The sequence below is a fragment of the Mycetomoellerius zeteki genome, unplaced genomic scaffold (genome assembly GCF_001594055.1).
Source record: "Mycetomoellerius zeteki isolate Tzet28-1 unplaced genomic scaffold, Tzet1.0 scaffold31, whole genome shotgun sequence".
Classification (NCBI taxonomy): domain Eukaryota; kingdom Metazoa; phylum Arthropoda; class Insecta; order Hymenoptera; family Formicidae; genus Mycetomoellerius; species Mycetomoellerius zeteki.
Window position 1 is genome coordinate 1,507,162 of NW_017257294.1, and position 26,514 is coordinate 1,533,675.

The 26,514-nt window shown below is 40.6% G+C and overlaps 2 protein-coding genes across 2 annotated transcripts; one reads left to right on the top strand and one right to left on the bottom strand.

Moving 5' to 3' along the window:
• The first annotated feature begins 2,553 nt into the window (after nucleotides 1-2,553).
• Reck (reversion-inducing-cysteine-rich protein with kazal motifs) lies at nucleotides 2,554-21,406 on the top strand. The gene is made up of 8 exons (XM_018451306.1): nucleotides 2,554-2,953; nucleotides 13,846-13,898; nucleotides 17,134-17,217; nucleotides 17,533-17,569; nucleotides 17,637-17,984; nucleotides 18,373-18,805; nucleotides 19,011-20,385; nucleotides 20,458-21,406. Exons 1-8 carry the CDS (start codon nucleotides 2,872-2,874, stop codon nucleotides 20,839-20,841), a joined length of 2,796 nt encoding a protein of 931 aa, XP_018306808.1. The 5' UTR covers nucleotides 2,554-2,871; the 3' UTR covers nucleotides 20,842-21,406.
• Nucleotides 21,407-21,771: 365 nt separating this feature from the next.
• Nucleotides 21,772-26,366, bottom strand: Prp5 (pre-mRNA processing factor 5). The gene is made up of 8 exons (XM_018451305.1): nucleotides 26,122-26,366; nucleotides 25,813-26,025; nucleotides 25,519-25,666; nucleotides 24,916-25,224; nucleotides 24,523-24,847; nucleotides 23,300-24,422; nucleotides 22,667-23,198; nucleotides 21,772-22,583 (listed from the first exon to the last, which is right to left on the bottom strand). The coding sequence occupies exons 1-8, from the start codon at nucleotides 26,139-26,141 to the stop codon at nucleotides 22,161-22,163; spliced, it is 3,093 nt and encodes a 1,030-aa protein (XP_018306807.1). The 5' UTR covers nucleotides 26,142-26,366; the 3' UTR covers nucleotides 21,772-22,160.
• Between the last annotated feature and the right edge of the window lie 148 nt (nucleotides 26,367-26,514).

The window sequence follows — 26,514 nt, forward strand, 5'->3', positions numbered from 1 at the left end:
ATTTGCGACTCCAATCACGTTCGCCAATCGGCAAAACTGGTTTCCTCAGAATTGGCATTCGTAAACGAATTTTTGGTAAGAACGCTCTCTCGAATCTCGGCGAATAATTGAGATGCAGCCAACCACATTTTCTTGAATGTCTCTATCAAGCGATAAACAGGGATCGACGGAATTTCGATGAATCCAAGCGTTCAAGTGGATTACACCGGAAACAATAAATACATGTCTTGTCGATTAATTTTCAAGAGCAGTCATTAAATCAGTATTTTCGGTAAGCAGCTCACCTGAAATTACCGGCGGTAATTTTCAGTTTGACGATTGGATTGAGCTTTTATGGCTAATTTAATCGTTCAGTTTCGAGAATGGACGTAGCCGGAGGACTACATTCTTACGCGTACCAATCGCCGATCGACAGCGAGCAAGACGATTGATTTGTACATCGTTACTCATTGTTAATTATTTATGCGCGACAGGTAGTAATGTGGATACTCAGATAAGGTAGTCCACACCAGTAGCACGTCGGAGGTCCGTCGAGCTGCGGTCCAGCGATGTTTGAATATTTATATGATCATGCGCGATTAACATATATAGCGGACGTGTCTTGGGAGAGCCTCGATCGCGTAACCAGTCGCTCGTTTGCTTTACGTGACTGCTAGGTGTTGAGAACAAATTCTCTCTCTTTCTATCTCTCTTGAGACTGCATTTATGTTATCGTCTTGAAATTCTCGAAGGATGCCGGATGGCGAGAAGAATATTGAAGTATCGATCCCGGAACTACTCAGTGAGAAACGACAATGGAGGTGAGAAACATCGATTTGACGTCGATTCGATGATTTCGACGATTTTACATTGAGAAAAATGTCTGATTGAAATTCTGGTTGAAAATGAATCAATTAGAAGTTTCTGGTTAAATCTACTAGAATTCTAGTCATAACTAGAATTCTGGTTGATATAATTTTTCTGATTTGTTCATTTTCAATCACACATTTTTCTCAGTGCAGAAACACTCGGTATAAGCATTTTCTCTATGAAAATATCGTTGCGAAAATCGGTCGAACAGTCCTACGCTAAGGATATGTTAATCGACAAAATAAAAAAAAAAGTGGTACTTGTAGCTGGATCAGCGGAACAAGACTGTATTTTAGATTTAATTTACTTAAAATTAGCGGGTTAACTCATTTTTGCATAACACCCACCAATTGTGCAACGCACGCAAATGACACACCGCGCTGCTGTTATTTACATCGATGTAGTAGAATAACGGCCTCCCTCCCCTTTAAAGAGACAGAGCGCAAAGGAGAGAGAGAGAAAAGGAGAGACGAGATTAAAAGGGGAACGAAGAAGAGAGAAATACCATGGACCGGTCGTCCGCTGCCCACGTGCGGATTGAAGGCGATTTATCGGTGGAATAAATTAATAAATTACAGCTTGCTCTGAGAATCCGCTCCGATCAGTCAATCAAATATCCGAAGACGACAGCGAACGTGTTTTCGGACACCCATTGGCCAGCGAGACATCGATAAAAAATGGATGGTCCTCCACGCTTCAATCTCTGACTGCGCGATAAATCATGAAGCGTAGAAAAATGCGGGCTGTATGCAGTTCGACAAAATCGCCCCGACATTTAATTGAGCCGTTCACATAAAACACTGTGCGCTGTGGATTTTCTTAACAGATTAATAATCCTATTCTTAGAATCCGGTTGTGAGTTATCTGTGAGTTATCTTATAATAAGGTCTAATCTTATCTCGCTGAAGTATCTGTTCGTCGCGTTTGGGGACGAAATGTCCGTCCGAATTCGAGGATTATTTATACAGGACGTCACGTCGCCAGCCTTCGAGCAGTATTGAGCGTATCGAAAATGTATTACGGAAGATTTACTTTGCGTCGTATCGCGACGTTATCAGTGAAAGTTACCGTCCCTGGGTTATCGGCTTTTCTCCTTCTCGGAATACGGTGCCGCTCGAAGCCACGAGGCAAATAGGCTGGCGGCGACATTCGATTTATGGGTGCGGACTGATTTTCGTCTGACCTGCGTGCTCTCGACTCGAGACGGATACATAAGTACTCGGGGAGAGATACTGCAGATGGAGAACGAATACCCGGTCAAGTGATCCATTACGTGCTCTTCTCTCTCTCTCTCTCTCTCTCTCTCTCTCTCTCTCTCTCTCTCTCTCTCTCGCTCGCATCACCGGATTTCGCTACTTGCGCGCGTAACAAAGAACTCACTACGAGGACTCGCCGCGCGGTTAAGGGACGACGGGAAGAGGAAAGAAAGGAAAAAATAATGCGTCAGGGTACACCGTGTGGGTATACGGTCGAAGATGTCACAATAGCGGGTTGCACCGCATGACAGGCGTATACGCGCCACGCGTCTCTTCCCACCCACACACGCAATTCCTCTCACGCCGTCCCACTCTCACGCAACGTTCGTCCTCTTACCCGTCTTCGTCGAACCCGGGTCCCCCTCCGGCACTCCAGGGAGCCCCGGTTCTACTCCTCGTTTCTTCCTCTCACCCACTCACTCAGTAAAAAGCTCAACTCGTGACTCGTAAGTGCACCACGAAAAGCTCAGTCGCTCGCGAGCTGCGTTCGAGTGCACATCTCTGTTCTGTGCGAGTGCCATGCGTGTCTCGTCCCGACATGTGACTCCTCCGCATCCGTGAGGCTGCCTGATATCTTCTTCTTCTTCTTCTTCCCTCTCCTCCTCCTCCTCTTCCTTCTCTTCCTCCTTTTCTTTCTCTCTTCGCGTCTTTTCTCTGATTTTCTCTCTTCACGGTGAAACACGCGTGCGTACGGTGGTGAGATGAGGTGAACGCGCGCGTTGTTACGCAGGAATTCAAAATAAGGGTGCCTTCCCACGCATCGAAAATGCACCACTTGACGGTGGTGATAACAGCGGTAGCGATCCTCGCGCCGGTCGCTGGCAATCCCTTCCTCAACGCAGCGCAAGGTAAATAATTTTATATTTTTCTTCCACGCGGGATTTATAAAAAGACAGGCGAATCGGATTAGATTGAAAGAACGATGAATTTATTTTTGCGTGGTACGAATGAATGAGTTAAAATTAAGAAAAATCGAATCCTACGTGATCAAATAAATAAATTATTTTATAACGATTCTCTTCGCGAAGCTATCTGCGAACTCCTAATTTTAATTCAATTAATTAATTATAATTCTGTTTTTGTGAATGTACGCCCTCTATTATTTCTCGCACGAAGAGTTATATAATTGGAAATTTTGATTGGAGAGTTTGCTTATCGAAATTATCATAATTTATGGTCAATAGCAAATATTTTAATTATTCGGAACTGACAAAATCTAAAGGCACTAATTAAGAAATCAAAATGACATAACTAGTATAAGAGAGAGAGGAAAGAAATATATACTCGTATAAGAATAAATATTAAATATATTTTAATAAGAATAATTCAAATTTGACATTTTCGACAAAACTTGGTTTTATCAATGCAAGATTAACTTTGATTTCGGTTGAATTTACTCTTCATCTTTTTCTAAGAATTAGAGAGTAAAGTTCGAGAGTAAAGTTAAAATCTTACATTGGTGAAACTGGACCAAAGAGATTTATAATGGAGTGGGTCCAATAAATTCACCGTCAGTTCCGGAGGATTAAAATAGTATGAATTATCGGCGATAGAACTGAAATCGATGGATCCCGCCAAAAGTATCAGCCATAGTTTTTCTTGCTGGGCAGAAGGATTACGAGTTATTTTAACGCGTGTTATCACATCCAGTTGTGTGTGTGAACCGCCGATTATTTTTAAGATCGGTCGGCGCGATGTCGCTTCTACGCGCAAAAATACGAGCCCCGGGACAGATTCATTGAACCCATTTCTCGCGAGTGTTCGTCATCGGACGGCAAGAAGATATCAACGACAACTTCCCGCCACATGTGCGCACGAGCCTCCGCCGTTCCTCCGATCTCTCCTACGATCCCTTCCGTTGCGCTGATTTTTTTAGTGCACCCCGCCACCCGCATGGCGATTTTTAATGTCTCGCCTCGCTCGTCGTTAAAAACTCCTTCCCCTGACCGGGAAACGAGCGAACAGGGGACCCGAGAAAGGGTTTTTTTTTATCACGATTCGAGCCGAGAGCTTCAAGTTCTCACGGATCATGCGGCAAAAAGTTTCGCTTCCTTCCGCGACACCCCTTTAGGATTCTTTCAGTCGACACATAAAACAATTTATTTTTTTTTTCATCATGTAAAGATAATAGAGACGGGATTTCTCTAATTTGCATTGCAGTCATGTGATGTATATATATTTCTCTTCATTTTAACGAAATAAATATTGTGCATTGCGAGAGTAATTGAGACTTATTTGTATGCAAGAAGTATCTTGTGGAGTTCCTTTGATATAGTGTATTTAAAAGAAGTGATCTCAGAACTCGGAATACTTAAAATTAAAAAGAAAAATACTTTCGCTTGCCGCACAGTCAACCTATGTCGCAATTATCGCCGGCAAATATATGCAAACTAGCGCGAGATAACGTGAACGTTAACACTACGCGTGTTTTTTTGTCCTCGATAATCGTAAATCGAGTGCAATCGCGGGTCGCACATTCTCCATTCGGAGTTCATTTTATCGAGATGAAGTACCCCGTTTTCCCACAACGACGTATTTTCTCTCTCTTTCTTTCTTTCGTTGCCACATCTTTCTGGTCCCTTTAATCTTTCCTGAAATTTACACGATGCACGTGCATTCGTGTGAACAAGGTGTCGCTAACGGTCCCCGATCTCTCTACCTTCGGCCCAGCTCGGAGGCGTATTTGCGCGTACATACAATAAGAGAAAAGAGAAAAACATACGCATAAGCGGAGGCATTGGCAGCATAAATATATCCACACACGAGAACTAAAGGTGATAACGCGTCGCGATTCTCTCACTCGCTGCTCGTTCAACGCGCTTATCGATACACAACGCGATTCCTAGGAGAGTCTACGTGACTGGTGTCTAAGAAAAAGAAATCTACGTGTATTATAGAGGCTCTATAAAGTCAAAGATCTGCGTATCGAATATGTAAATATAGAAACTAATTTTTCGTTCTATTTGCAGACTGGAATTTTATTTTAACATTCTTAAGGTCTTTTTATTTTAATTCCTAGCCTTGAATTTAATTTTAATTGGATTGTAATTTAAAACTTTGCGTGTATATGCTCTATGAAAATATTACAGCATTATTATAAGGTCGTTCTCATAAATCAACGCCGATAGATCTTCCATTCATCATTCACAGTTCTTCCATACGCAGAGTGCGATCCCGAGTGTAAGCAGCGACGTAATAGACGTCACTGATGCGAGCGCGATTTACATAGAACGCGAATTGCATCCATGTGTCGCAAATGATTAACATGTTACGCGTCGGTTTTGACCGGCCCAGGAACGCAGAAGCAATTTATTTACACGCCTGGAAAATGTACGTAATCCATTGGCACGCGCATATTACAAAATTTACCACTTGATTTATAGCTACACAGCACGCGCGTGAATAATTATTAAGTCCCCATGACGTTACGTAATTATTCTATCTTAATGATACATGAACGCGACACCTCCGTCGTATTGGAGGAAAAGAAATTGAACGTTGAGTAGACTAATGATTTTTGATCTACGTTGTCAATAAAATTTCACTTATTTCTCTCTCTCTTTTTCCTTTACATACACACAAGTGCTTGTATTTTTATCGTATATTATAATGGATGCTTTCCATTTGGTGACACAAGTCGGCACAAATTCTGTCTTTGTTATAATTCTTTAATATAATTCTACATTTAGGTTCATGAGAAATTAAGATCAAGATCAATCATATTAAAGAATTATACACAATTGTGAAGCTACCTTTTTGCTGAACGCCGACATTGAATGTGAAGAAAGATAGAATAATAATATTTGTGTCGACTTGTGACTGTTACACAAACAGAAAGCATCCATTGTAATTCTTCGTTTTGTATCATATCTATACTTTGTATTATATTTATACTTTTGTATGTACTAGCTACAGATCGCCGTATAAGTCCTTTTCTTCTTCTTGCTGTTATCACAGAGCGTTAAATGAATAGCGACTTCTCTCTCTTTCTTTTCTTTTGCTGACGATATGATTTAGCGGTTGTCACATTATTATTTGGCGAGTGCAATTTTCACGCGTTTACATAAATAATTGCACAGATTATGTGACGGAAAAACAACCCTCGCACGCAACTTTGTAGCGACTTAATCGCAACAGGAGTTCGCGAAAAGCGTTAAATTACGAGCTGCTCGCGTTCATAATTATGTCCATTCGGAATTGATCGGCGAACGAAAAGGCAGCCGGTGGTCGTTTTGCAGGAACTGCGTAAAGGCGGCGAGATAATTGGCAGTTTGTCGCACGTACGCACGTAATCCGCATCTTTTAATGCCGGCGAGAGTGTCGATCATAATGATTCCCGGGTGTAAATTTGACGCCCGGTTCTAGGCGTGTCAAATCGCCTGCCACTCGACAACTTTGAACGTGTAATTTCACGCGTGTGCCTCGCCGTAACTGGAAATTGGAGCAGCGACTTACGCAAGCCGTAATATACATAATGTACAAGTACACGTACCCACAGTCGCACTCTCTCGATCGCCGATCGAGATCGATACTCTTAATTAACCATTAAACATCCGCTCATCTCGCCGCCTCCGATACGCCCTCGTGGACCGTCAATGCATTATTATGCGTTGGCTTATACATTTTCCAAGTAATTCTAATACTCTGAGGGAGTTCCGCGACTAATGGCTCTCAATGAGTTATTATACTTTCAAAAGCTGAGCGAGAACCTGCATTTTAGAAAATACATATTAATTTCTTGAAACTAGTGCATGATTATCAATATTAATTGCACGTTATTTGCGCACGAAACGAAATTACTGTTATTCCATTACGAATAATTATAGAAATTTCTCTCTCGTAACTGTATATGGTATCGAACAATTTGAAAATTAGTTTTATACCGGTTTCAATTTTTTATTTTAATGCCACTGCTTGTCTTTTGTAGGAGTTTTGTAAATTTCGTGTTTTAATACATTGTCACCCTCGTGCGTTGTAATAATTTAGTCGAAATCTTTTAAATTTCTTGCAAGGGAAAAAGAGTTTTTGTTCTCTTTTCTCCAATTGTTTTCTTTTATGAACGGATTTCTTTCGACGATTTCGACAATAAAACGCAGTCGAAAGCATCGATGAAAACATGGATGTGCACTACGATGTCTCATTCCGCTTACGTAATAGAAAATAATAGACGACAAATGATGAGCTATATAATAATGATTATCCGGAAAATGTTGAAATAAATATGGAGATAAAATCGGACAAGGAAAAAGCGTAACGATTGACGTATGACGGTATGACGAAGCGAATGCGAGAAACCTTGAGGAAAAAAAGTCAAGATTTATAGATTGATATAATTACGATTACAGATCAACAAACATGAAATGATATTATTCACTATTATATAAATGAAGATGAATTTCAAAGTCACATTCGTGATAATTGTATTATATTAATATAATAAAATATCACTTTTGTACAGTACAGTTTTACATCATTTTCCATCTTGGAACAAGTACAGGATGCTTTTCGGCAAAAGACACAGATGATGCAATGTAATACAGTGAATCATTATATTTTTGTTGTTTGCCAATGTCAAACAAAGATGAAATGATCACTGTGTTACACTGTATTTCTCGTTGGAAAGCATCAACAATTTGACGATACTCTATACAGCATAGATCTCCAAGGTACTCTTTAAAACTTTTAGAGTGAATTATTGTCACTCTGAAGAGTGAAATCTCATTCTTAAAGATTGAAAATTGGGCCACTCTTTTTCAAGACTGGCTAAATTTTCACTCTTTAGAATGAGATTCCACTTCAAAGAATTTAGAGAATAAAGATATTCAAAAGTCGCTCCTACGTGCTAAAGACGCGCGTTCCCAGGATGTTTCTCTGATAAAATGTGCTGCTTATGACATCAAAAAGTTAATTAATTGGAAGAGCGATAAGAAGTGGATCGTGATAGTTGTTATATCAATTTCAAAAGACAGATCGCACGCTCTCGCCACAGAGACGTAGACATAATTAGGAAGATACTGGGGGGGTTTTTTGTGGATCCTACGGCGACACCCGGTGGTGTTCTTCGGGGGACCGGTTGTCGCGAATTTCTTGTTAAGGAGACAAAAAAAAGAAGGAAGCAGCAGCAGATCTCGAGAGACAGAGATAGAATAAACGAAAGAAAGAAGGATTGTGAGAAGCATCCGAAAGACTCTTCACCATGAAGATTACTTATATGTACTCCTCCGTCGATATATACCAGCTACATGGTGTATACTGCAGGAGAGGAGAGAGATAAATAAACACATAAAACCTCTGTGACAGCTTCACGCCGGATAAAAACATGTCGAGAGACACGTATCACGATTCCCTCCTTTTTATCTCCCCGCTGCCGCCAATCCCTTGTCGATTTCCTCCTTCTCTTTCTCTCTTCTTCGCACCATAAAATCCGCCGTGCCTGCTCGGGCGCGAGTTTGATGACTATATTAATTATGTATAGTACAATTTCTTCGCGCGCACATCGCATCGTTTGCCTGCCTGCAGCATCTAATTATGCCCTCGTGAAGATTATCGCGCCTATATTTGCAAATAACGATGTGGCGCGTTCGTAATCGTCGATAATGGCTGACAGATTGCGAAAGGTAGGATTTGCGATGGAGAATTGATTATGGTACGATTAATGAGTGTCAGTCAGATCGGCGATAGATGGAACGTCCTTTATTCAAGGAGCATTTATTTTCAAATTCCCCCTCCCCCTCCCCTATTTGATCTCTGCATTCATTTATCTTGCGAAGATTAAGCATTTCATTCCGTAGGAACAAATCCCTTCTGACTTGTCTTAATTCTGTTTTCTTATCCGCAAAGAAAGATTTTTTATAGTATCTTTTCAGACTATAATTTGAATACACAATAAATAGGAATTGAAGGCCTTAAATGGTCAAGCTAGGTCTTTTATAATACTTAGATAATTCGATATGAATTTATATACTTATATTCAATCTTACGCGCCAAATTTTTAGTCTTGAAACGCAATTGTAACGAGAATTAGAGTAGTAATATTAAAAATTAAATTAACAAGCAATTTTTTTTCTATTTGGAATTCTTGTTTGCAGAGGAAATAGACATTGGTAGTGCATCGAGGAATAAAATTTTATCGACGCATTGCAATTCGCAAAGAGCTTTTTCTGATGGGTTTCTGGAGTCATCGTGTTCATATATAAGTCATATATCCGCTGATAAGAGTATGGGAGAATCGCGCATTCTTTTTTACGAGAGACAGTAACGCCGACGATGTCGCAGCCAAAAGACGCAGCTGCGAATGCAGTTATGCGACCGTGTATGTAACGGCGAGTCGCGGGTCGTGTATACATACGGAGTCGGACAGCTTGCGCTGAGGGAACGAATATTGCACGACACATTCCCGCCGATCGACGTCACCTCGGGTCGCTCGTTTAAATTCGTTGAGGAAACGCGCTCGCCTCGTTCCGAGAAAGATTCGCGGCGAAACGGAGAAATTCGCTGTAAATTACGCGCGTGAAGACTGGTGAAGACACGCTTATTGTCTCGGCACGCGTGGACCGACATACCGATCGTCCAAGTAGACAGGATGCCATCGAACACACAAACATTGATACGTAAATGATTTATATTGCAGACACCGCGATGCATTATTGATATCGACTGTGATTCCGACTTAATCAAGCGAGCGATCAAGATGATCCGTGTTTGGTGATTTTTATTACTTTCCAAGGTGATTAATGTACACCGAGAGAAAAAATATCTTGATACAAAGAAATAAGTTATTATTAGGATCCACCGAATAAATAATTTTCTTGTGTTACGTAATTTTTTCTATCAAGATATATTTGTTTTTACTGAGAAAAATTATTTATTCGGTGAGTCTTAATAGCTTATTTTTTAATATCAAGATATATTTTTCTCAGTATACGAATAATAAATATTTCTAGTGCTTTTTATGCTTTCATGGATACTTTCTATACAGAAACTGTATATATTTCGCGAGCTACCTCCGCGTGTCCAGATCCATTATTAGAATGCCAAGGTTTCGTGAATATTGCAATTCACTTCATCAGAGCGAAGAGCAATCTGATACTCTTTACCCTGATGAATTAGAGAACTGCAATGTTCACGAAACGTTGGCTTTCTAATAATGGATCTGGATACGGAGATAAAACTCGCGAAACGTAAAGCTTCTGTACAACAATATTTCTCTTATATTTCCGTTAATTATCAGCAACATTTTTTTAGATTCCCGTTAGAGACTGGCTTAGGGGTTTTGTTATGCAAAAATCACACATACATCGCGTATATAAATTTAGACGCGCCGTTTGCGGATTATGGCGCACAGACGGATTTACTGCAGATGAAATCTGTCATTATCAACACGACGCGAATGTGCATTAGGCGCGTTCGACGTGTCGACGTTTGAAAAACAAAGAGGAGAAAAGCAAGAAACAAAGTCGCAAGAGAAAACGTCGAATTAAATTTACAACACGTCCTCGAGGTAAAGCATTATGATCGCGCAACGTGTAATCCATACAATGAGATGAACGCGCGCGATCGTTTCTCGGAAGGATTCGCGAGTATATTATTATATTTGTCGTGACTGCGTTTCCTATTTTGTTATGCTAATTTCAGAGAGACGACGGACTGCAGGAGACCGAGCTGCCTCGCTTCATCGAGCGCATTAATAGCGTTTAAAATGCCACTGGAATCGCTCCGCCGAATTTTGTATTAGTCAAATTAAACGGTCCACTTTATTAGGCGTTGTTTGTCACTTCTCGGCATAGCGTCATCGTCGATTCCTCTCGTAACAGTCTATTATTATTATTATTGTTACTACATTATCGTTAATTATATAATTTGTTAATTATAGGGTGTCACATGGAAAGTTGCTGAAACTAAGCTGTTAGTTGTAAACGCACATAGGAAATAGAAAAAGTAAAATATTTTTCAATACAGGACAATTTTGTTTATATATAAAGCAAAGACAATCAGACATATTTGTATCATCAAAATTTAAATACTAATCGAAATTAAAAAACAATAATATAATATACGGACAATGAAAGCGTTAACACGGCGCGGGAATTGGTGCGCAATTTATATAATAGTCAAATAATATTCACATAATATATTAAAATTGTACAATGACTGTCTATACAAACTTATTTGGACGTTTCGGTTTTCTTCAAACCATCTTTAGCAAATTCGTAGATCATTATCATAGATGTCTTGACAAAATAGTTGGAAAATGTTGAAATTATGCTCTATATTTGTATCGTTTGATATAAAACTGCGTTTAAAAATGACAGCTGATTAATTTCAACAGTTTCCCTTGAGACACCTTGTGTGTAATATAATTACACCTCTACCGTCTTTTATGTTCTCAAAATTGAGAATGTCTTCTCTCTCAATTTCTTCCTCTCGATAAATTTTAGCGAAGTGTTTCTTGAAAGTAAAACGTATTGCGTTCACATGTCGTACCATTTGGATTTGTCGATCTGATGTTTCCCGTCAAAGTCACGAACATTTCGGCTTCTTGGGTAGCGAGACCGGGTGGGATAAAGTGAAGGGGGCTCCGCAGTTTAGATCGGTGTAAACGCCGGATGGCCGCGAACGACGCCAGCTATTTTTGTGTCGTCCGCAACAGGAGCCACAAAACGCCGCGTTTAAAGGCGCGACGCACTTGTCGCGGTGAAATTTCACGTGGAAACGTCAAGGCTCTTTGTGGCAAGGATTCGATTAAAGGCCCGTCTTAAACGACCCGCGTGAGTTTTTACGACGACGAGATGATTGCAAAACGCACTCGCATGCGTAATGAGTAAAAAAGCAAAAAAAAAAAAAAAGAAAAAGAATGAAATAAAACTCCCGAGTGTGCGGTCGAAGTCACGACGATAAACGTGAGCGATGGCAGGTTTCCACGCTCTATAATAGTAACCGTGTTGAGAGAGCAGAAAATACGATTCAACCTCCACAAATCATCCTACTGATATTTTAGGACCAGACGTGAATAAACTCGGTGACAAACGGATAAGTGCCAGGTGTCGGTGACCGAAACCGATATCTAGCCAAACGTTCTGTAATTTATTCTGTAATAGGAGAACGTTCCCCGAGACTCTCGAGCACCCTCCTGTTTGCTCAAGAATGCAAACGATCCCGGACGCGACTGATATTTCCCATTCCCGCGACAATACGGCCGTAATTATAATTCTTTGTAAGTGCCATGAAATTCAAACGATCTTGTTCTGTAATTTTACGAATGAATACTTCGAATAATATTTCTAGAAATTTCTGTACTATGAATACACGAAGTATCTTCAACTTCATTTTCTTCAGATTACGATTGTAAAAAAGAACTCTGCAGTATGTACGGGCGTATATACATAATCGGAATCGAAACGATTCTTCGAAATGAAGCGAGAAAAGGGAGGGAGCTACAATTTGCTGTTAATTGGTATCTATTAGCTTCATTGTAACGCAGTGCATACGTGTTGGAACGGTCGGCGGCCCTTACGATTTCAGTCGCCATTCAAAAGACCCCCTTTCACACGAGTCACTTTGATCGAACCCGCATGTTAACCCGGTAAAGTCGTTAAAGATCTTTCACGTCAAAACGTGACACGTTGGGAGGAGTCGTTGACAACCATTCACGTCAGAAATATAAAAACAGGAATAAACGCGCGTTATGACGGGGTACGTAATTACGTCACAATCGAAGCATTGTAAAGGGCAACAAACTGCCCACTGGCGATAAGCTTGAAACTTCGAAAATCAATTCTCTTGAAACGTCATACGAGCCCAAAGTTTGTCGTTAAATACGATGGAAGGCTCTCGAACGAAGAACAGGATGTTTTATTCGATTGTTCGATCCAAATGACGTACCGGACAATTCCCCTCCAGTCGTTTAATAATTGAAGACGTTGGGAAGAAAGGGGACATACGGAATGTTTCTCGACTGCACGCCACTGCAGTCGCTAGATGGAACGGAAACTTTTAATATTTAAGAACACCGACGAGAAATGTCCACGTCTCAACTTCTGTCCTACTTTATTTCTCGTTCTAAAAAAATGTTACGTAAATACAGTCGTTCCACCGTTATAATAATTGACGTAGTAATGAATATAAAATTGCCATTCAAAAATGTAAAGAAAAGCGGTAAAAGCAATCTTTTGTAATTTTATACAGCCGAAAATGAAATAAGAAAAAGAATTTTATTTTCGGTCTAAACGGATCTTGATGCTTTAATAATATTTACACACATATAAATTTTTTAGTTTTCTAAATTGCGCGCCGATTTGGTTTGTCGGATTTGAAACACAATCATAAACTGAAACTGGAAATAACATCACAAATATATTAATAATTATATTGATCGTTAATTTAATAATGATGCTAATAAGTATTTTAAAACACTGCAAAGAACTTATTGCGACAAAAATTACCTCAGTCGGGATGAAATTCTTCAATTCTGTTTTTGTGAATCGGAGTCTCCGAATCTAAACTGTATGTGAGGTCCCTCAGGGTGGCAAAGTTTTGACACTAATGTACCCTCGTGAGGACCCCTGAAAACGGATCCTTTTTTTTCCTTTCTGCCTCTCTTATGTTGACGTAATGCAGGATACGCGTCTGTTTTATGTCAGCGGAAAAGTGGAGGAAATATTCTCGAGTATGACCGTTTATCGGATTATAGTTTCCATCTGCTCTTTTGATGCACAAAACTAATCTTTCCTTTCTGTTACAGAGATGTCCTGCTGCTCGCTGGCTGCTGGGTCCTGTCGGAATGTGTGCTCCAAGGTACGCATTTTAAATAGGTACATCATACTTCACTCTCTCGCTTCTTCAAGATTTTTTAAGAGAATCTCTTGAAATTCTCTCATTCAAGAATAAAAGTAGTAATTAAATTAAGTTCAGTATATGTCAAACTTATTAACATATACATAGATATTTGTATCTACAGTTATATAAAAAATATATCTATAAAGGTATATATAATGTATAATTATAATATCTACATAAAAGCTGTTTTAATATTTTACATTGACAGTAAATGGCGGGAGGCAAAATACTGAGCGATGTGTGAAATCTAAAATTGCAAAAACTAATGTCCGAAACTGCATAAAAATTAGTACACCTTTTTCATCGCGATAAGAAATTAACCGTGACCCTACGCCGCGGAATATAATCTATTAATTATATGTGCGGAAGGAGGAGCCTCGTGGGAATTTCAAAAAGACAATCTCGACAGCGTAATCCGAATGCGATATCACACGGTTGATAAATATCCGTGGGCCGAACCCGAGACGATAAAGGACACGAAATATGTCGTGTCCACGGATATATTAGGATCCGGGAAATAAAAAGGGAACGGTAAAGAGAGAGAAAGAAGCAGAATGAAATGGATAGGTGGGAAAAAAGATGAGAAAAAGATCCTCCTTCGAAGTTGCTTCCTTCGATGAGGGTTTCACGACGTGGGGCGCTTCCCGGCTGTAGCTTCTTTAGAGGTGACTGCGGGGGCCTCCTCTTCGAAGATAATATCGGAGACACCGGGGGCCCGCTGCGAGATTTACGCGGGACCCCTCCGGGGCGCCCCGCGGGCTCATTCATACGCAAATATTACGAATTGACGCGTTGAACATGGTGGACGTACCACGCGTTATCAATGATATCGTGTCTCCACGCAGTTTATTCGGGGTGGGGGAATAGGCAGGGGGATGTACTTTGGGTAATCTTTTGTTGATTTCTGATTACGGAATAGGGATCCTACAAGAGGATCTATCAAGAGGATCTTGTCCATAAAGGATATTTTATTGCTGCAGCGATTGCGATGTGAGTTTATTCGCGATATCAATGTACTTCAAATCTTGAATTCGAAATAAGAAATAAAATCAATTGTAAAAATTACATATAAATATCTAAAAGAATTACAAAAAATTTTATGACATGATTTTTTTGTGGTTTTTAATGTTCTGCATCTCAAACGTTATATTGCTCAATTGAAATGTGAGACACAACATAACGTGAGGTGCAGAAAAACTTTGAGAAAGCTGTCTCTCCGGATCTTCTCCCTTGACTACTGATGAGCGCTTCCTTCTTGGTCATTTAGCAGTAAAATAACCGGAAATCATGACGAAAGTTCTGAGATATGTGACATGTTATTCTTGAGGTGGACAGGAAAGTGGTCTCAGAATAAACTTTACTGTATAAGTAAAATTTCGTTAAACTTGTGATGGGAACCATTAAATATTTATCAAATATAATTAATCCATAATATACAATACGTTTTCTAGAGGCAAGTTTACCATTGAATACATTGGAAAAATATGTCATTGAGGCAAGTAATAGGCTGCCCCCCGACGACTTTACCGAATTCAAAGACGGTGTTTCTTTTGATGCTTCAGTTATCCGAAGAATTATTTTCTTATTTTAGGCAGCAGTATTTTCGTTGTTCCTTCTCTTTCACATTAAAAAATACATTTTTGACAAATGAGTGTTTTTTTTCTATAAAATTATGTTATATATATTTTTATAGTTAACATAAAAATTATATTATATCAGAAAAATAATTCAAAAGCATATCGATGTTATTTTTAAATTTTACAAAAGCTGAGTATGTATGACGGATCGTATTAGAGAGAACTGCAGATGACCAATTTAATTAGTCGATCGACACTTCATAGCCGTTTGTGGCGTTTGGGATTTTGGCAAATGAGAGCACGAGGCAAATTATAAAAGCTGCGGCTCTATTTTGGTATCTTTTGATCTCGGCTTTCGCTCGGAGGCCGTCGTGGTGATGTATTTGGTCCGAAATATATGAGCTTCAAAGTAACGTTTATTTGAGATTTTTGCGAACGAGTATTTTTTACGTCAATTTTAATCGCGACATTACAAACAGAGAAATGGTGAAATTATTTTTCGTCTCGCATCATCTTTATAGTTCATCATGATATTCAGTTCGTATAGAATTATGAAGACGTTCGTGTTTAACAGAAAATAGAAATTTGTCATCATCAACATACTTCTCGACGTTAAAATCGCCGCGAAAAATTTGCCAGTGGAAAATGCACCCTTTCAGCATGGCGATGTAACCCGGCTGCGCATACCTCCCAGAATATACCACGACGGAAATACGTACATACGCCGTTTTCTCAACTCCACATCACTTTCACCTCTATAACATTTATAACAACCGAACTTGATAAAAATATTCTGGAGATATTGCTAGATTATATTAAATTATAAAATAAATCTCTTCGTACACACATGATGATGAAGTTAATAAAAACACCATCAGAAATACCTACATCGAATATTTAACGTAACGCGTTATTTTAATAACAATGTAATGTGATTTGTCGTCTTGATAAAAACTGCACATTAATTTTTAAAAATGCTACTCGGAAAGAAATATACGAACAAGTGATCGATGATTTACGTTCGGTGGTCGAGTGTAACCTTTGACTGGGCCTATCGCCAGGGTCCGGTGGGACCCACCGCATATTGATGGATGGTCGTAACTCTTGACCGTGATAGACATACCGAGTGGATCCGGTGTGTCCTCGCGGAGGACGCCGATTGAATCCGGGATGAGGACGAAACGCGCGAGCGATATCTCGGCCCCGAGGACGATTGTCATTCAGTGACGGGCAACAGGAAATCGCGGGGCCCATGTGTGTTGCATTCGTGTCCTTGATTCTTAATGACCGCTAATGCGCCGCACCGCATTTCGAATTTAGGAAGTCCTCGACGTTCGATTCGAGACAGACATTAAAGGAGTTAACGCTTCGAAGTCCAACTCATCGGAATAATTTACACATTTATGCAAAGAGTTCCTTCTACATGACTGCTTTTATTACCATTTATATTCTTCTTTTCAAAGTAATTTTAAATCTTCAATCCGCGACGTTCTGAAATAATTTTTATTCACGCTACGACTTTTCTTTGCAATTTTATCGCAATTACTTTTATTTTTTTGTCAAGATAATAATATTATGATTTGGATTAGAGATAATTTGTTCGCAATTTTATATAGATTTCCTTGGTAGTCTTGGGTGCCGAGATCGAAGCGAGGGAAAACGCCACTCAACGTCTGCTGGAGTTTTGTTCCATGGAGCTGGTGAGTTGTCACACGATTTTTATTTCTAAGACTCGATCCCACGCAATCGACACTCGTTTGTTCTCTTCATTCAGCTCAGATCTGGATCGGAAGCCTCTCGACAATGGGCACCTTAAACGGTTCGGGATGTTTGTAACGCGATCCAAGTTTTTTCATTTCGCGGTGACGATTTAATGAAAGATGATCTCCGGACTCGCAGTCGCGCGAGATCGGTCGATTGTGCCACTTCACTTTCTTCACCATTTCTTTCTTTCTTTTTTTATTATTTTTTTTCGACTACAATGTCCTCCCTCATTCAACTCTTTTTTCTTTCAGTTGGATTTTTGGTCTTGCGTGAACACGACATTAAATGGTAAGCGGAGTAGTCAAGTGTGCAACGAATGTTGCGGCAAAATATCGAATTATTTGAATTCTTATAGAGCTCAAAAGGAACGAGGATTGGACGGGTCGAGGATGTTGCCGTCTCGCTCAAAATCCAACGTGTCGCACGACTTGCGCTCTGTCTGGTTCCATAAATGATCTGAACGAATCCTGCCGACCGAGCGACGAACCCGAGTTTTTCTTCTGCCTGGAAAAGCGCGAGGAGTCCGAACGATGCTGCAGTAACGTTTCCAATGACACATGCAGGGCTATCTGCAAGGATATTTTTTATAAGCCTGGCAAACAATCTAATTTGAAGCTGTACAGCAGCAAGGGTTGCTTCCATCAAATCCCCAAGTGTCTGAAAAGTATAGCTGAGGTGAAACACACCGAGGATCCGAAGCAGCGTTAGTTATCATTTCATAAAAAACCGTGATACGATCTATATGGAGTAGACGCAAATAATTATCAAATTATTAATTTCAAATAATTATTGAATTAATTTTATAATAGTATTAAAAAATTATAATTACTTTATAATATATATAATATAATAATAAAATGCACATAGACTTTGGCATTTATAATGTATCGTAATTTTTTAATTAATTAATAAAAATTTAATAATAATTAAATTGTTATAAAAATAATGTTTTCATTTAGCAAAAAGATTAATTTAATTTAGCAAGAAGATTAATCTATTCATACACTTTAATTAATCGTTCGTTGACTGATATCAGCGAATGATCATTGAGGCATCTACGTCGTAAAAATTAGTTAATTATATTTCTGTAGATTTGCACTGTTGCGACGAAGCCACGACTGCGACGTGCTTGGATACGTGTCGCAGTATTCTCCACACTGCGACGACCGACCAGGAGATCATGGATGCTCTAGCGGAGAAATGCAGTCCCGTGTTACCTCAGTCACCGATGTGGAGCTGCTTACTAAAATCGGGCTCGACGAAACCGACGCGATTACCCTTGAACGCTGGCAAATTGGCGTGTTGTACGAAAGCGACAAGGCCTTTCTGTCAGAATTTATGCTGGCGAGCCTTTCAGGCAGACTGGGAGACCGCTTGGGTACAATTAGACGCACAGTGTCTCTCGTCCAATTCAGAAGGAGAACTGAGGAGGTGTCTGGAAGATGCGGACGACTCTTGCGAGATAGGCTGTTCCGGGTTGTCTTACTGTGCGCGGTTTAACGATAGACCTACGACTTTGTTTAGGTACGAACCGTGAGTGAATTAAGATCTGGTCATGTCAATAGTTTGAAGTAATTAGTAATTAGAAAGTCGAATTTTAAAATTAACTCCGAGTGGTGCTGATAAAATTTAAAGCCTTTTAAAAAAATTGGGCTTGTCATATATAATCGAATATTTAATTTCTTAAATGAATGCAATGAAATGCAATGAAAATTTAATTTCTTACTAGAACGTGCACGACTGCGGCTGACGAAGCAGCCAAATGGGAGGCCGATCACTGGTCCAGAGGAAGCATTATTCGTGGATTAGGTGTGCCCGTACGCGTCGCCGCTTCCTGTCCAGCGGAGACTCTTCGCGCGGCGGCTTGTCTTCTACAGCTGCGACCTTGCGAGACAAGAATCCACGAGACGCGACTTTGTCGCGAGGATTGTTTAGAATTGATGGCGAGTTGTGTGGACTGGAGCTCAATCACCGGATCCCACACAGCGGCTACTTTGTGCGCCAAACTATCACCGGGTAGACCGGACGCTCCATGCGTCTCGTTAGGGCCGTTCCTGGATAATTCACAGAATGACGAAGCTGTGATTCATCCTGATGAGGACATCACGACGCCATGCAAGCGGAATCCTTGTCCACAGGGTCAGCTCTGTGTGGTCCAACCGAACGGCGCTAAGATTTATCGTTGCGTGCCGGCTTGTTCTCTCGGCGAGATGTCGAAACAATTGGTGCCGGTCGGATCTTGGATCCAGATCCCTCGGTTTGATCAGCAGGGTTGCCTGAAGATCTGCCAATGCACGACGCGCGGCCTGGAGAAGTGTCGCACGCTCAATTGCTTCAACTTCAAATCCTGCTGGGTGCACGATCGGTTTATCCAACACAAAAGCCACTTCTACCTCGATTGTAATTCCTGCCACTGTTTCGAAGGCGAGTTTACGTGCTCCAAGAGGAGCTGTGACGAGCTGCGAATGTTATCTTTGCCCTGCGATTGTCCGGCTCATTATGTCCCAGTTTGCGGCAGACTAGGTTTCACCTTCGCGTCCGCCTGCCTAGCGAATTGCGCCGGGTTGTCGACCACTGAGGTGGAGTTCGGTAGCTGCTCTAGCAGGGATCCCTGCATACCTAATCATTGCGACAGCTCAGAGAGATGCGTCCGTAGACCTAGAGTTTGCTTGACTGCTTTGCACAAACCATGCCGGCAATACGAATGCGTGCCGATAGATTGCAATCCGCGTGATGAATCCAGTGGACCGGTTTGCGATCAAGAGAATCGCCAGTATCCTTCTGTGTGTGCGATGATCCGAGCTGGAGCCACACTAAGTTACAGAGGACCTTGTCTAAAAGGATGCAGTCTTCGGAATCAGGTGTGTGGCATCAACGGCGAAGTCTACACTAACGAATGCGCGGCTTGGGCCGACAAGGTCGTCGTAGACTACGAAGGTCCTTGTGTCGCCGTTGGTCTCATAGCCGATGAAACGAAACCTCGCTGCGGTGATACCGTACAGTGTCCTCCCTTAAAGGAGCCGTATTGCATTGGGGTCACCCCTCCTGGTGCTTGTTGTCCTATTTGTGGAGGAGCGGCAAGATTGTTCTACTCGAAGAAACAGGTAGATACTCTCAAATGAGATGTCTTTCAGACTTTGGAATTATCTATAATCTAATATTTATTTATTATATAGGTGGACAGGATCTACTATATGATGGATGAGGAAACTGATAAGGACTCCGTCACTCTAGAAGCTCTCTTGGTCGCTCTAGGTCGCCAACTGCAAGTAGCGCAATGCGCTCTTCGTGGCATGATGACACCCGATCGCGATATCTTCATAGTCGTACAGCCCATCACCAAGAAGCCATCGATGCTGCAATTGCGAGCTTGCGTGACGGAAACGGAGAAGCTCGTCACTAGGATTTCGGAGAGGAGTCCTCTAATCGCAGCGGAAGTACCTCTGGGTTCACTGAGCAGAGCCGAGATAGCCCACAGTTATATTTCTAATGCTACGAATATTCGTGCTTGGCTCGCGATAGTTGCCGTTACCATCTTCTTGCTAAACGTTTTATCCTGAGTTACAATCAAGCCAAAAGGAAAATAAGATACATCGCTCTTATTCTGTCAAATCCAAAGTAAATAGTGTATAAAGTACATTTTAATTTTTAATGAATCGCGTAAGATATCCGAGATTTATTATCGTCAAGGATAGATGCAGCTATGAGCGATTAATCTTATTTTCTGCTTTGTTGAAAGTATTTCTTTACAGTTTACCTAATCGCGATGCATTCGCGGCGACGAATGTCTACAGCGTGTCTCGTGTCTGTGATTCTTCTAGTGCCTTCTAATAGCGTACAGCAGAATGTATTTTTAGTTATCAATTAATATTGCCAAAGAGGAAAGAGTATACATAATGAGAGTGTATGTACAAAAATATACGATTTCCTGCGCGTGTAATCCGTTATTTCGTCGCAGATAATCAAGAACTGCTCATTATAAATTAAATAATTAAAAAGATTCCGTAAATTTAAGTTAACATATATCGCGTATTGATTGACATTAGTATATCGTGTGTTCACTTATGTGATTTTTATACAAAAAGCTCGAAGAAGTATATCATTCAAAGAAATAATCTCATTCTTTCGAGTTTTCGTTATTAACTCTAGCTATACACTTTTTTTCTACCCTTGATATACATGCTCAGGTCCCTGGGACCCCATTCATATTTGTTATCGTAACTTCCGTAAAAATGGACATTCAATTAATTTTTTTTTGTCAATCGATGGAGAATTGATTAAGGAACAAGTCCACAATGCGTAAAAGTCGATAGAATTAAGGAGCTTCGAGATATATAGGTTCAAGGAACAGAAAAGTTCAGAAACACGAAAAAAATCTCGATTTAGCAAATTACATTGGGGTTTCAGGGACCCCAGTGTGTGTATAGCTAAGGTTAATTTTGTTCGATAGAAAAAAAATTAACGTAGGATTTTATTAAGAATGCTGAACGTTATCAACGTAAGATTTTATTAAGAATTGTTATTAACGTATGACTGGCGTATGTTGCGTGCGATTTTTTTACGTTACTGAACGTTCGTTCGAATTTTTATTTCGTATAGGTAAATAAATAAAATAGAAGAAATATCATTAAGGGAATAATGTGGGTGCTCGCATTTTATTTATAAATATGCGAAAACTTGGATTGCCTGCAGTGGTTTGTGCCAATGATATAAATAATGCTCTCACAATCGTTAAGTATATCTTGTTATTGTAGTTTGTTAAAAACAAACACATTATTTGCATGTATAATAAATCTCTAAACTTTTATCATATACATTCGCGTATGCGTATGACAACCTTACGGTAGACATTATACTTCATTAAAATGATCCCAAAACTTTATAAAACTTTATAGCGACCTCGCGATGCAGTGTGAGCACCAGACGCTTGCAGTTTGATAAGTTCTTCCTTGATGAGTCGAGATACTTCCGCCTTGGCCTTGCTGACCGCCAACTCGCTCGTCGATTCTATTGCCAAGTATAACTTCCTCTCACCCTCTGGTGGCATTTTCCCAGGTGCGATATACGTTCCTCTCACTGTCAAACCTGCCTCAGAATATTCTGAGATTTGAGCAAGTGCCTCCTTGCTTGTGACTCGCCATCTCGCTTGTTGCGGGAAGTCATTGATCTCGAGCTCCTCTTCATACTTGCGGAATGTTTGCTCGCCCGTTTCCACATCACTTTCTACGAGATCTTCCTCGCGTGGCTGATAATTCAACTTAGTATTTAGCTTCGCTGCTAGTTGTTCCGCGACTGTTTTTGCCTGTATAAAAGAAAAAAAATAGTTATTTACGATCGTAAAATTATTATATACAGTAACATTCGAAGAAAAAACTAGTATTTTACCGTGATAAGATTCGTAGGTCCTGCACCCTTGAGTATGGCTTCCGCTGCTTGTTGAGTAGCGCCTTTCGCTTCAGCGCCCAGATTCTTTGCAATGTTTATCTTCGACGCCAGTCTTCTAGCCAATTCGAGCTTATCAGTGGCACTAGGAATAGGTTGACCGGGAATTGTAACACTGGCCGCGGTTGGTTTGGCAATTTCACGAACAGTTCTCTTAGGCGCTAGCATACTCTCGATCTGTTGGTCGATATCGTTTTCTATGTCCTCGTCGTCGGAATCTTGCAGTCCCAAGGCTGCTTTTTGGAATTTCTTCTTTTCATTCGCCAAAGCAGCCTCTGATTCGTCAAACTTAAATCCTTTGCCACTGAAACCACCTCCAGTATGAACCTTCTTTCCATCTGCGGCTTGGCGAGCTTTGTAACCTTCCCACAATTGGCGCAAGGGTTCTGGAACAGGTACGCCCGCTAACTCGTGCGCACGTAAAATGTCACCAGCGTAACGTTCTTGCTCTGATGTAATAAAGGTGTACGCGTATCTGAAGGGGAAACAAATCATAATAAATTTGAAATAAATATTTTATATATTGTGTGTGTGTGTGTGTGTGTGTGTGTAAAAATTCAAAGGTTTATATCTTACCCTTTATTTCCTGCTCGACCAGTTCTACCACATCTGTGCACATAATCCTCATAGTGATTAGGACAATCATAATTGACAACCAATACTAAATGTTTGACATCCAAGCCTCTAGCGGCGACGGACGTGGCTACGAGTAATTTTGTTCGTCCCGCTTTGAAATCCAATATGGTTGAATCTCGATCGCATTGGTCTATACCGCCGTGAAGAGACATGCAAGAATATGAAGCTTTCATAAGATCCTTGAGCAACGTATCTGCGTTCTCTTGTTTGTCTACGAATATAATGGTGGAGCCTTTGTCTTGATAATGTCCAAGGATCTCAAGCAACTTATAAAACTTCTGATCTTCTTCAAGTACAACTACATGCTGCTCCACATCCTTGCAAACGACAGAACGCCCACCGACTTGTACTTCGACTGGTCTCGTAAGTATTCTTCTGGCTAACGCCTCCATTTGTCGTGGAAACGTTGCGCTAAACAGTACCGTTTGTCTATCTGGTCTTACATTCTCCATAATTCGCATCACCTGCGGTTCGAAACCCATATCAAACATCCTGTCAGCCTCATCAAGTACTACATACGTTACTCGACGTAAATTGGTCACTCGTCCGCTGTTAGCAGCAAGCATGTCGATCATCCTTCCCGGTGTGCATACGATGATTTCAGCTCCTCTCTTAAGTTCTGCTATTTGTTCAGAAATGCCGGTTCCACCATAGACACACACGTGCGAAAGACCCAGCGATTTTGTAAATTTTTTCGAATCCCTACCAATTTGCATACACAATTCTCTAGTTGGTGTCATAATCAACGCGATTGGTCCGTCACCGTCGGCTAACGGTGGTTGATCGAGTATATGACGAAACATAGGTAAAAGAAAAGCTAACGTTTTTCCGCTACCGGTTTTCGCTATACCTATGAGATCGCGACCAGACATGATCGCTGGAATCGCTTGGCATTGAATAGGTGTCGGTTTCTCATAACCAAGTTTCTTTAATACTTCTAATTCCTTTTTAGTTACGCCACATTGCGCCCAAGACTTGATAGGTTTTGGGCAACCTTTACCTTTCACGCGAATGCCTTCTAATTCTTCTTTGTACGCTTCCACTTCTTCTGGTGTCATTCTTGCTGCAAGTATATAGTAAATGAGTAAATATGTATATATATATATATTTATACAATAGAAAACATACACTAGAAAATAAATAATTTAAAAATATAGCCATACCTATCTCAGGCACTTCAACATAGAAAGACTTTCGGAATGGTTGATACTCTGTTGTAGCATGATCAACTTTAGCTAATTCTCGCTTCTGTTTGTTTGCTATACCGGCCGCAGTCTCGTGAAGATTCTCGCCCTCTTCTTCGCTAGAGTATTCCAATCCATCTTGATTTTGTTCAATCAATTCTCCTTTCTGTTTCTGCACTTTTTTCTTAGCTACGCCAGTTACAATGACCACACCACCGCTCTGTGATGCAGAATTAGTGCCATTGTTGGCATTTTTCGGAGCTTTACCATCAAATTTATTCACTTTTCTCACTTCTTCTTGGACCTATTGAATTAATTAGACGTAAGTATATATAAAATCAAATTGAGTATATAAATTATAGTAATACTTGCCTCTGCCATAAAAGCATCAAGTGGATCAATCTCCTCCTCTTTATCTTTTACCTCTTCATTTACTTCTTCAATTTCTTCCTTTGCACCTTCTTCTTTTGCCTCCTTGTTATTCTGTACCACAGGAGTCTCTTCATCACTATCATCCTCAAGGGACCACTTTTTCATGGGTAGCTGAAGATTTGCCAAAATAGATGTCTTACCGTCTTTTTTGGTTGCTTCCAGTTCTTTCTTCTTCCTTTCTGCTCGCCATCTTTCTATCCTCTCTCTTCTCTTTTGCATTTCCAATTCCAGCCTTTTTTGCTCTTCCTCCTACAATACAAATTTTCATATTGCTTGTTTTTCATCACTTAGGCTAAGTTCACAACCTTGCTTTTTAAGAGGCTGTAAGCTGTAAGCTGTAAGTTGTAAGCGACGATATATCAGCCACAGAATTTATGCTTTTAGGTCGTAAGAATTGAATTTTACTCGATTCGCTTAAGTCTAACAGTTAAAGACTGCGCAAAAACAGTTTAAAGACAGAAATTCACTTAATCTCTTTAGACCAATGACTTAAGGCCTCTTAAAGCAAAGTTGTGGACCGAGCAATAATCTTTGAAGGTTCACCTTGTCTAATTTTGTGTGATCAAAAGGTAATTCCTCATTGTCCCCCTTTTCTTTATCCTTTCTATCACGGGAACGGGACCTGTTCGATCGTTCTTTGCCAGAGCGCGAAGATTTTGAGCCTGTAAGACGCTTTTCTTTACTGTCTCCACTAGTATACCGAGAACAATCAATGTCAATGGATTATTTTGTTGTTACAATTATTATTGAAAACATCTACAAAAAACATGAAGCAAGGAGAGGAAAGTGAACACCACGAACAACTGTTTCAGATTGAAACTCTTTTCTTGAGTATACCGTTTTCTCTCGCGATCCCTGTCCCTCTCGGAACGTTCCCTTCTATCACTCCTCTCTCTGTCTCTATCCCGCGAACGACTCCTCCGCTCTCGATGTCGTCCTTTATCTCTCTCCCTCTCACGGTCCCTGCTCCTAGATCGTCGTCGTTTCTTCTCGGGTTCGGCCGACCTCGATCGCGACCTCGACCTCGATCTCCGCCGGTGGTGTCTGTCTCTACGTGAACGTTTATTTGATAATTAATTCGAGATAACGAGTTCAAAATAAAAGCGAAAAGCGTGTCATATAACCTCAGTTACACGGGTCACTTACTTGTCGCTACTCCGCACCATGGTAGATTACGTATCTATTACACGGGTCGTCTTCTTCTTCTTCTTCTTCTTCTTCTTAGTTAATGGCTCCTGCCTTCCATGGAGAAAACGGAGACAATACGGCCAGATCACGTAAAGTTGCTATGAGTGTGGTATGGCAATATAGTGTGGGAGGTTGGCGACTACAGCGATACAAATCGCCGTTGAAACGAAGCCTAAAGAGGCTCCGAGTACACGCGACGGGATGGCGCGCGACACTGTGAGTGTCTCGGGGACGGGGAGGGCGGTTAAGGCTGGCGCAGGCGCATAAGCACCGTGCGCACGCCGCGAGCAGGAGCCGCGAAAATTGATTTATGCCCGTATTCATAGGCTGCGTTTCATTATTCACTGTCAG